This window comes from Oryzias melastigma, linkage group LG20 (assembly GCF_002922805.2).
Source record: "Oryzias melastigma strain HK-1 linkage group LG20, ASM292280v2, whole genome shotgun sequence".
Taxonomy (NCBI): domain Eukaryota; kingdom Metazoa; phylum Chordata; class Actinopteri; order Beloniformes; family Adrianichthyidae; genus Oryzias; species Oryzias melastigma.
Window position 1 is genome coordinate 5,819,551 of NC_050531.1, and position 11,524 is coordinate 5,831,074.

General features: G+C 42.4%; 1 protein-coding gene across 1 annotated transcript; it reads left to right on the plus strand.

Annotated features, from left to right (window-relative positions):
- Positions 1–210: 210 nt before the first annotated feature.
- ankha (ANKH inorganic pyrophosphate transport regulator a) lies at positions 211–11,120 on the plus strand. The gene is made up of 12 exons (XM_024279971.2): positions 211–611; positions 2,166–2,382; positions 2,453–2,571; positions 2,704–2,787; positions 3,636–3,806; positions 3,874–4,008; positions 4,440–4,532; positions 4,606–4,698; positions 8,497–8,626; positions 8,698–8,821; positions 8,898–8,997; positions 10,401–11,120. Exons 1-12 carry the CDS (start codon positions 516–518, stop codon positions 10,530–10,532), a joined length of 1,494 nt encoding a protein of 497 aa, XP_024135739.1. The 5' UTR covers positions 211–515; the 3' UTR covers positions 10,533–11,120.
- Positions 11,121–11,524: the final 404 nt, after the last annotated feature.

Below are 11,524 nucleotides of genomic sequence, written 5' to 3' on the forward strand. Positions count from 1 at the left end.
TTGTTGTTGACTTGCACGCATAAAAGCCATCTTCCAGAAATGCATGCCCATTCGGCGCTGTTTGTGTCCTTTTGCCCTCGCGGTAAGGTAAACAAACACGCTGAATGTAAACACCTGCTGTGATGATGTCACGAGCCGGGATGCCAGCCTCCCTCGCGGGTCGAGCCTCGCGGCTGGAACGGGGAGGGGAGGGGAGGGGTTGACAGCACTGCCCAGCAGCACAGGCGCATTTATATGAGGAGCCGCGAGGCTAACAGATCATCAGAACCGCTCGCGCGCTCTCTCCTACGCCCCGCCACACACGCAGCGACGATGGTTCTGGAGGAAAATGCACCGATCTGACGCTGACCTTCGAGGCTCCGCGCCGACGGGCTGTCGCCTCCGCCCCACGCAGCGCCTGCTGATCTCTCTCGAAAACGCAGGTGCTCCGGCCGCGCTCTGATTTCCCTTTTTCCTTTTTAAATCAATCACGACCCGAGGCAGATGCACCTCGCTCTGTCAGCCCGGCTCGTACTATGGTGGAGTTTCCATCCCTCAGTCCTTACTGGCCCCTCATCCGGTTCCTGGTGCCTCTGGCGATCACCAACGTTGCCATCGACCTCGGGGAACAGGTAACCGCTCCGCTGCGCCTCATTTCCTCGGGTTTAAACCCCATCACTACTAGCGGCGGATGCGCTGCTTTAAGCTAGCACCTGCTAACGGTTTCCTTAATAAATATCCGGATTTATCGACGCGTCGTAATCAAAAATCAATTTTTCAAAATTTAAATCAAAATCTAACTAAGAAATAAATGGCATAAAATGGTTAAAAAACGGGTTTTGGCTAATTTTGGGGGCGTTTTTAAGCTAGCTTACCCGAACTCTTAGGCTTCTATTGGGGTTTATATTGAAGATGTGCGAGGCCTGAAAAGGCTCTTTTAATATCAATCATTGCGGTTTGTTTGACTGGATGTGGTGACTTTTATTTTGACATTTCCTCTCTTGGCCTGACTTTGTCAGGCCAAGAGAGGAAATGTCAAAATAAAAGTCACTATTTAAAGTATAGAAGATTAAGCTTATGTAATAGTTGATATAAATAGCTTTTAACCCCGGTGAACTGCTGTTTTATTTATTTTTTAAATTAAAAATAAATTAATGTTGCTGTAGGGTTAAAAGTGAATGTTTTTTAAGCCTCTTCAGGTCTGACTTAGCAAAAATCCCACCATCAACTTCCTCTAGATCACGTGTGAAAGTCAATTCCCGGGGGCCAGATCCGGCCCGCCGGCTAAGAATATCCAGATAATTATATTTAATTGTTATTTTTGAACAAATGTTATCTTGCACTTATTTCTAACTTGTATAATTTTGACAAAATAGATTTTTTTAAATAGAGATTAAAATATTTTAAAGTTATTTAAGGTTCAAATAGATTTATTCTGGAATAATATTCACTCTGTTTTTGTTATACATAATTATTTTAAAAAGTTATAATTTTAGAGTTTTAAAAATCAGCTTTTTGGACTATATTGTCATTTACTACATTTTTTTTAGAATGTTTTGGAGTTTAATATTTATTTAAACTACATGCTAGCAGTTTTGGCTAATTTAGGTTTTTAAAAAAACATTTTTAGGCTGCTTTGGAGTTGTGCTAATATTTACACGCTAGCAGTTTTGGCTAATTTGGTTTTTTATTTTTTCAGTTTTTTAGGCTGTTTTGATGTTTTGCTATTTGTTTTTCAGCTACATGCTAGCTGTTTTCGCTAAGTTTTTTTACTTTTCATTTTTAGGCTAATTTGGCATTTAGCTAATACTTTAGCTGGCTATCAGCTTTAGCATTTTCACCCACCAGCTTCAGTGATTTCAGCTTCAGCGTTTTCAGCTATCAGCACTAGCATCTTCAGTGGCCAAATACAGCTTACAGCATTCACACTACCATTATTGCAGGCAATGCTATATATCTAGTTCATAATTATGTTAAAAAGTTATGGTTAAAGTTTTAAAAATGTAGTTTTGGAGTATTCAATACATGTTTACCCTATTCGTCCCACGATCTAAGGTGTGTTTTAGATTTTGGCCCCCTGTGTGATTGAGTTTGACACTCCTGCTCTAGATAATAGTTTTTACCAGTTAAAGGCTGGTCAGGTCACCGATAACGCCCTCCCTTTTCTCCTTTAACGTCTCCTCCAGGCTCTCAATCGAGGAATAGCCACAGTCAAAGAGGATGCGGTGGAAATGCTGGCCAGCTACGGCCTGGCCTACTCCCTGATGAAGTTCTTCACCGGCCCCATGAGCGACTTCAAGAATGTGGGCTTGGTGTTCGTCAACAGCAAGCGGGATCGGAGGAAAGCCATCTTCTGCATGCTGGCAGCTGGCGTCATCGCCTTCGTCCTGCACATCTTGATCGGTGCGTCTGGCAGATGGAGATTTGGGTTCAGATGACGTGTTAAACGTGCTCACCGGTTTCCCTCCTACAGCCTACACAGACCTGGGATACTACATCATTAATAAGCTCCACCATGTGGACGAATCTGTGGGGCGGAAGACGAGACGGGCCTTCTTGTATCTGGCGGCGTTCCCTTTGCTAGATGCGATGGTGAGTGTGCATGAGGAGGGGTTTAAGCACCTGATCTAAAAATAGACTCTTTGGTTGAACACCTGCTTTCACAGCTGGGCTTTTATTTTGTAAAAACCGGGACAATTAAACTACTTCCTGCTTTGTTTGTAGGCATGGATTCATGCAGGGATACTCCTCAAGCACAAGCACAGCGTCATTGTCGGCTCTGCCTCTATTTCGGATGTGGTGGCCCAGGTAATGCAGCGTGCACTGTTTAGACCACGTGTCAAAGTCGAGGCCCGGGGGCCGGATCCGGCCCCTCAGATCATTTTATTTATTTTTATTAATGGCCTGATGTTATCTTGTGGTGATTTCTAACTTGTATCAATTTGACAAAATAAATTTTTATAGAGAGTAAAATATTGAAAGTTATTTAAGGTTTAAGTTGATTTATTTTGGAATAATATTCTTCTTTTGTTATTATTCATAATTATGTTAAAAAGTTATGGTTTTAAAAATTGACTATTTTGGAATTTGTTTTTTAGGCTATTTTGGAGTTTAGCTAATATTTCAGCTACATGCTAGCTGTTTTGGCTAATTTAACCTTTCTTTTTTATTTTTTTAGACTGTTTTTGAGTTAGGCTAATATTAGCATGCTAGCTGTTTTGCTAATTTGGGGTTTTTTCTGTCTTTTTTTTTTTTAGGATATTTTGAAGTTTAGCATTTTTTTCAGCTACATGCTAGCTGTTTTGGCTAACTTAAGTTATTTTTGTTTTACAGTTTTTTTAAGGCTAATTTGGCATTTAGCTAATATTTTAGCTGGCTATCAGCTTCATTTTTTCATCTATCAATTTCAGCATCTTCAGCAGTCAAATTCAGCTTACAGCTTTCACACTAGCATTATCGCAGGTAATGCTATTTATCTAGTTCATAATTATGTTGAAAAGTTCAAGTTTTAGAGTGTTCAATAAATGTTTATCCTGACGTTAGGCGTGCATTGTATTTTGACCCTTCGTACGATTGAGTTTGACACCCCTGGTTTAGACGAATCCTCCTTTTTAATTTTTGTTAATTTTTATTTATTTATTCATTTCTTGAAACAGATCGTGTTTGTGGCCATCCTCCTGCACAGCAACCTGGAATGCGTGGAGCCTCTGCTCATCCCCATCCTTTCCCTGTACATGGGTGCCTTGGTCCGATTCAGCATCGTCGGTCTGGGTTACTACTGCAACATTCACGACAACATCCCAGACTCCAGCGGGCTCGACGTGGGGGTCCGTATTGCCCTTTTTTACAGAACCGCTTTTTAGGAACGGTTTGAGAGTAACTCTGTGTGTGCAGGGCGACGCCACCATCAGGAAAATGCTCAACTTCTGGTGGCCCCTGGCCCTCATCCTCGCCACGCAGCGAATCAGTCGACCCATCGTTAACCTCTTTGTGTCGCGTGACCTCAAGGGGACCACGGATGCCACAGAGGTGGGTACACCAGAACTTCTCCTTTATCTCAAAGCCGGCGTCCTTCTGGAGCCACAAAGGGGCTTTTACAGACGGATTAAATTTCCCTTCAAGGTATTGCAGCTGAAACGCGAACAGACGCTCTCTGGATCTTTCTGGCTTCCACAGACCCCTGAATGCTAGAGACAATACAAAGCTGTTTACCAGAACAGACTGGAAATCATTGACTACACTGCTGGTGGTTTGGGTGATTCAGAAACTCCGGCCGCGATCAGATCCAGTGAAAACATTCCCACACGGCTCTCCAGCCTGTTGTTCCACACTAACAAGTGCTTTTATGTGACAAACCTGCGAAAAACACGGGATAGTGAGAAGAGGCTATTGTTAGGCGCCGGCTAATTTAGCTGAGTGGTATTTCTGGAGCTGAAGTGTCTGCCGTCTTGTCATTCCAGGCGGTGGCCGTGCTCACAGCCACATACCCCGTAGGTCACATGCCGTACGGTTGGCTAACCGAGCTGAGAGCCGTGTACCCGGCCTTCGACAAGGTAAAGCTGCCGCCCAGCCCCCCCCTCCTCCCGCCTCCCGTCTGTGCCGCTAATGAGCCTCGCTTTCCAACAGAACAACCCCAGCAACAAGCTGAACGCCGGCAGCCCCGTCAACAAGACCCACATCATGAAGTTTACCTTCTGCTGCGTGATCCTATCGCTCACGGTAAGAGGATCCGCCTGTTTGGTTTGTGGTCGGAGCGGCCGACATCTCTGCAGAGATCTCCCTTCGAACACATCTGATCTACATTCTGAAAAGATCCTAGAAATCAGAGGGTTTCATCTGTTCCTCATTTTTGAGAAATTTGATCAGATAAAATTGTCATTTCCTCAGCCTGTGCACTCCTCAAATGGAAAACAGTTTTATTTCTTGCTGATTTTCTTCTTAAAACTCTTCCAAACCCACTCCAATCCTTTGATCTATTTCTAAAGCATTCCCAGTTGTCTTTTAATTATGATGATGCCGTTTTTAGCCAAAAGCAGAAAACTTGTCATTTTCTAGGACCTAGTCTCGGCAGTAGTTTATTAGAAATTCACCTCTGAGTTGTGGGTAGGACTGTTGGCGCGGAGCAATCCTGCCCCCTCTTCCCGCCCGAAGCGGATGGAAAGTGAGGAAGCATTTTCTACGTCACAATTGCTATTTTTCATTATTTTTGTCTGATTGGAATAAAGAAGTTGAAAAAATAGATGCTCAGAAATGCAATTTTTAGCTTTATTTTCTTAAGTTTTACATAATCAGAAAACATGAACCAATCTAATGAAAATTGTGTTTTTTAACATGTTATTGTCGCATTTTTCTCATAACGAAGGACATGTATGAAATAATTTAAGTTTAAAAGTATTTCTGTAGTCAAATTACTTTGGATCAGGAGCAGATGAAAACTGGATGTTTGAAAAAGCTCAGAGTGGGCGGGGCAAAGTCTGTTTCTCTGCTCCAATTCTAAATCCTCCACTTTCAGACAAAATAGTTCCATGAACGTCTTCATTTTCCCCGTCTGAGCTGCCATCTGGTTAGCTCTGATATTCCTTGACGTCTTTTTTTTTGCTACGCTAATGTTGGCCTGGATTTGTGAGTTGCTATAAGCTAGTGGGAGAGAATGGAAACAAAGGCATGCTGGGAAATTAGCTAGGCTAACTTCTCCGCCCCACAACCTAAAAGCAAAGTTCTGATGCTCTGCAGAAAATATATATATATAAAAAAATTAGTTTGTTTTGATTTTTAGCTTAAAAAAACAAAAACATTTAAGTCCCAATAGTTATCAGGTGTGAAATTTGTTCTCCGTATTTGACCCTTTGAGGCACTGGGTCCCGTTTTTGAGTCTTTGGTATGACCCCGGTCTGGATTTGAACTCACGACCTTCCAGTCTCAGGGCGAACACTCTTCTACAAGTTCACAGAGCTGGAGCAAAATCATAATTAAAAAACAACTGGGAACGATTTTATTAATAGAAAAAGTTAGAGTTGGACTTTTAAAACACCAAAATATGTACAATAAGAACATTTGTTGTTGTTAAAAGGCTTTTATAGCATGTTTGGCTTTAAAATGTAGGTCAAATTTGTTACTCCAAGTTTCACTGCAGACGCTTGTTAAATTTTCTTGGTGGTTCTGTCGATGTTTTTAAAGCTCCAAACTTTCATCTTTTTTCTGTTGTTGTGGCGATCAGGAGACTCGTCGGACGAGGTTTGGTCCTGAGAGCGACCGTATCGGTCCGCTGATACGCAGAGACGTGCTCTGAAGAATGCATGCCGGCTGGCTGCATTCTTCTAACTTGTTGAGCAAAGAAAGTCGCTCTCTAAAAGTTGGACTATTTCGTTTGCTCGTAAAGCAGGACGATGTTTGAGCCGAAAGCGGTTCAACTCAATAAAGTAGATCTCCTCGTAAAACCAATTGGGTTAATAAAAACAAAAAAATGGCCTCCCTTTGGGGTTGAGCAATATGTTTCACCTTTCTCGTCCTCCGTCCTTTCTCCAGCTCCCAAACAGGATGTTTGTGGCAAAGGTTGGAGGAGACGGAGGCTGGCAGCAGATGTTGTAAACAAACATTTGAGGGCGTGTGCTGCTGCTTTTCCACAGCTGGCAGGAACAAAATCCTGTCAGGACTCGCTCTGGTCCTGACGGGAAAAAAAAACCCAGTCATTTACCATTACCGTTATAAAATGAGAAACCATTTTCAGGAAAACAAGAGCTGGTTAAAGACGTCATCTTTTTATTTAAGAATAAAAAGTCACTCTTGAGTCAAGGTGACGGTGGTTTCACTGATCTGGACAAATAAGTGATGATGTCTGGTAAACTGATGCCAAATGACTTCATCTGCCTGTAGTCCTGACTCACGTTTGGGGTCAGAGGATCATATAAACCACGTCAAGCGAGGAACATCTCCTTTCTTATCATTGTTTTGTTCAACTAGAGGAACAAAACGAACTTTTGAGCTTGTTTGGGGAGAATCTGGAGCCCCGACGATGTTTTAGGCGGAAACGCCGCAGCAGGATAATTACAGTTTTCTGCAGGCGGAGATGAAAGGCTGAAGGTGAGGACGCCGTTTCCTCGTTCAGGATTAACTCTGAGGTGAAATTCCACTGACCTCGATTCGTGCACGTGCGTAATCTGACTGTGCAAACAGGAAAGTGCTCTGCAGAGCGGAGGCATACACGCGCTGAGGAAAATGTAAAAAGCTCTCTTGGGTTTTACAGATTAAAATAGTAGATTTGGTGAATTCTTTCCTCATATATGGTTGTGGCGTTTCTGAATTTCATGGTTGACAGTCAAAAGATTAGAGGGTTGAATCCTGAAGGTTTGGCCTGTAATCTGTTGAGTTGGTGCAAATCTGATGTTGGGATTACGGCTCTAACTGGGCACGTTTGAGGTTTTGGGGAAAGGCAGAGTGTCGACACGCCGGAGTTCCACAGAGGAGAGAGCTGCCGCAAAGCCTGGAAACTATTAGGATTTTGTTTGTGTTTCCCAGGAAGGGCGTTTGTGTTTTAAAGACAGATTTCTGCAGAAACGCACTGACTGCAGAGCAGAAAAAAAAAAAAAAAAATCACTCTCTGGGGATAATGCAGCAAGAATACTTTTGTAAAATAGTTTGCTGAAAATGTGTTTTTTTTTTTTTTTTTTTTTTTGCAGAAATTATTTAATTTTTTTTAATGCATCACTGACTTCTGTTAAAAGTGAACATTTCTGAGCATTCTTTCTTTTTATTTGATATCTTATTCTTCAAACGGCAGCGTTCCTAATTTGATCTCTTTTAATCTAGTAATTGGTGAACCCACATCATGAATGCTCTACTGCCGTGCTTCACAACAGTTTCTTTACTGGAACAAATTTCGTTTGATTATATCTTTGTTTCCAAACTAAATATTTTAATAATCAAAATAAAATGTTCTTGTTTTATTGTCTTTTTGTTTCCTTTGGCCTGTCACAGTCTGATTTACAACAAACTATTTGTTGTAAACATTTTTAAAACCTACTTAGATGAAAATTGTGTTTTTTAACATTTTTCTGATGACGGAGGGCAGATTTAAAAAAGTACTTTCTGGTATTTTTTTGGCCTCCCAGGGACTGATTGATGCCCCCTCACGTCTTTTAATGCTGTAAACATTTTCAAAGGTTTGCATAAATGATTAGAAGGGGCGATCTTCATGTGCGCTTCAGGTTTATGAACTTTTACTATCGTTCAGAAGTGGCATGGCTGAGGATGAACTCATGAACTCATTAGTGAGCTGCAACAGTTTGACACTCGGAGAGCCTCAACATTCCTCGAGGAGCTGAAACGTCTCTGTATGGTTTCTCCCGTCCTCTCTACCTGAAGGGCAGAGAAATTCTGCTTTGTCCATTTCAAACAACCCGGTGTATCATTCATGGGAGATCAGAGGCTTTGAAGCTTGTCTGATGCTAATGCGAGCGAGGCCTCTTCAAAACGAGTAATGAGACCTCCTCATTGTCACGTGTGTTTGTTCACGTCCAGCTTTGCTTCGCGCTGTTCTGGACTCCTAACTTGTCGGAGAAGATCCTGGTGGACATCATTGGGGTGGATTACGCGTTCGCTGAGCTGTGCGTGGCGCCGCTCAGGATCTTCTCCTTCTTCGCTCTGCCAGGTGAGGATATCCTCCCCACGCAGTTTCTCTGAGCTTCACCCGCCGGTCTGACGTCTCCTCTCTGTCTGCAGTGACCGTTCGGGCTCATCTGACCGGATGGCTCATGACCCTCAAAAAGACTTTTGTCCTGGCGCCCAGCTCAGTTCTGCGCATCATCGTCCTCATCGCCAGCCTGGTGGTGCTGCCGTATCTGGGGTAGGTCGACCCTCGCCGTCCCGGAGAGTCGGACGTCGGCTCTCCTGCAGCTTCACCCGAATGCCGTCTGTTCCAGGGTTCACGGAGCCACGCTTGGAGTCGGATCTCTGCTAGCAGGGTTCGTCGGAGAGTCAACAATGGTTGCCATAGCGTCGGGCTACGTTTATCGACAGCAGGTGAGAACACCTGACCCGAGATAATGGCATGAGAGCATGCAGTATTTAGTGCGTTCTGCAGGGTTGTTTAAACAGGTGTTTCCTTCTAGACTTGATGTTCTTTTTCACTTAAAAGGGAACAAATCTCCTCTGGGAACATACACGATTCCAGGAACCTTATTAAACCAAAAAGTACGGTTTGATCAAATATAAGTACCTTTTTTCCAATTAAATGTAACCTTTTAGAAGAGCCCCTCACACGTGCAGAAAGACATAACCTTGACAGGTCTCTCCCACAGTCATGTGTCCATGACTAAAGTTCCCATGACAGCTGTGTCTTAAAATACAAGAGCCGCAGTTAGCACCGCAAGCATCGGCCTCTTCTTCAGATGGAAAACCTTTCCAAGCCCTGAATGCAGGATGAGTCATCTCCTTTATTTTGTTCCTTTTTTCAGGGCTCGCTCACATATTTGTAAGGATTAGGTTCGGTACAATACAGATGAAAAAACATCGGATTATACTGGCTGTAGATGAGCACAAAGACAGGAAAGTTGGAGGACTTTTTACAACTTATTGGAATTTTTTTTTTTACTTATTTGGAACATTTTAAAACTTTCAGTTTAACATGAATGTTTTGCTTATGATAGGGGGGCATGTATATTGAAAAATGTAATTAATAATCACATTTCTTAATTCAAATTTGTTGTTAAACATGACCAGATAAAAGAAATTCAGTTTGAAAAAAAGCTTTCTTTGAGATGTAAGCGGGCAACAAGCTCCTGCTCCACAACAGGGAGGGGAAAGGGGGCGGGGTTTCCCCTTTACCAACAGTCACGCCCACAACTCGAATTCCTAAAGGATAACCAAACACTAAATTAACTTTTTTCTTCCATAAATGAGGCTTTAAAAGGAATTAAACAACTAAGCTTGTTCAATTTCTGAAATTAGTCCAAGTGTGCTGCCCCCTGCAGGTTGAAGTGAGGTACTGCAGTTGAATTTTGTGATTGGTCTGGTGGTCATTTCAGGATTTTCACATCATCATGCTCTGTAGCTCCAGTATAAAAGCCCCGCCCATCTTTGATTCTGTAACAGCCGGTCGTTAGCGTGTTAGCTTTAGCATGGCTCGTAGGTGTGTCTCCTTTAGTTGTCAAAAATCTAGTGGCTTGAACAACTTTGGAGTTGGAGGTTGGGCAACAGTGGTTTAGTGAAATTGCCATTGAATCGAGTGAACTCTATCCTGGTGATGGATTTGGAACGAACGTTACACTCGAGATTGTTAGCTTAATATGTTAGCCTTGACGTGTCAAGCTAACCTCACTGTCAATCCCAGATCTAAACCACCCCTCCCCCGCTTAGCCCCACCCCCTTTTTTGCCTGAGAATGGAGTAATTTTGTTGAATCCTAATCGACCTATCCTCTTGCAGAGAAACAACGAGATGTCCAATGAGCTGGTGGTAGAGGCCGAAGACTCCGCCCCCATGAGCGAGTCCTGCTCCAGGGCCCAGATGGACGCGATCCAGGAACTCCAGGAGGACGAAGAGGAGCAGGAGGAGTGAGCTCTGTATGCTTTCTGCAGATTTAAAGGGCCTCGGCCACAACTTAAACGCACATTGTAAAGAAAGCCATGCACCTCCGACAAACAAAACTTCATCCGTCTGTTGTAAATGCCGTCGCGTCTTCCGACATTTCTCTCAGTTTCGAATCAGCATTTTTTATGTTTATTGGTAAATGAGGGAAACGGAAGCTCTTCTTCCTCTGTGGTTTAAAAACGACGTCCGTGGAGTGGTAGTGGAGCTGCCAAAAATCCAGAATTTTTGTTGAGACTAAATGCAAGGCCTTTGCTTGAGTTTAAATAGTTCTGGGACTTGTTGGGTTGTGCAATTGTAATTTACATTCAAAGGTGTACAGATTGTTGTTGTTTTATATAGGTAATGCATTGTGTATTTAATTGCCTGGAGGGGTCGGGAATCCCTCGCTCTATCACTGCGTGTTAAAATACAACTGTTCACTTTTCCATGCAGTCTGGTGGTCAGATTATTTTTTTTTTCCCCAAAAACATTTTCCTGCTAGTTTTCAGACGGTCGTATGTACTGTATATACTGTATAGGCATTCCTATTAGACAAATAAATAGCTTTATTATTAACCCTGGTGTGTAACTTTTGATTTATCATGTCTGATGGTTCTATTTTCTTATTTATAGCTGCAAACGGCATTGTATGACCACACAACTGTATACAAAAAAGTTTCTCTAATAGTAGCTCCATAGCAACCATTTAATTTTTTGGTCGCCCAGGGGTGACAAACAGTTCTATATAATTTTTAGGAGAATCGACGGAAGAAATTTTTTTGATTTCCTTGGCAACGGAGGTTTCGTCAACCATATTGCTAATATGTTCATGTTGTATATCGTTTCGTTCAGCTTGAGCTAATTATTCATGTTATGTTCTGGTAAAACATGTGGGAGCAACAGGGAAGGGTCATTTTGGCAGTTTCTAAAATTTACAAACTTAATTTTTGAGGTAATGGAGCAAAATACTTCACAGGAAT

What these genes read in the sequence shown, in the direction of transcription:
- ankha (XM_024279971.2), top strand. Translation starts at nt 516, where the DNA reads ATGGTGGAGTTTCCATCCCTCAGTCCTTACTGGCCCCTCATCCGGTTC. An exon ending in CGTCCTGCACATCTTGATCG is followed by an intron (nt 2,383 to 2,452) that starts GTGCGTCTGGCA and finishes TCCCTCCTACAG; the next exon opens with CCTACACAGACCTGGGATAC. An exon ending in TGTACCCGGCCTTCGACAAG is followed by an intron (nt 4,533 to 4,605) that starts GTAAAGCTGCCG and finishes GCTTTCCAACAG; the next exon opens with AACAACCCCAGCAACAAGCT.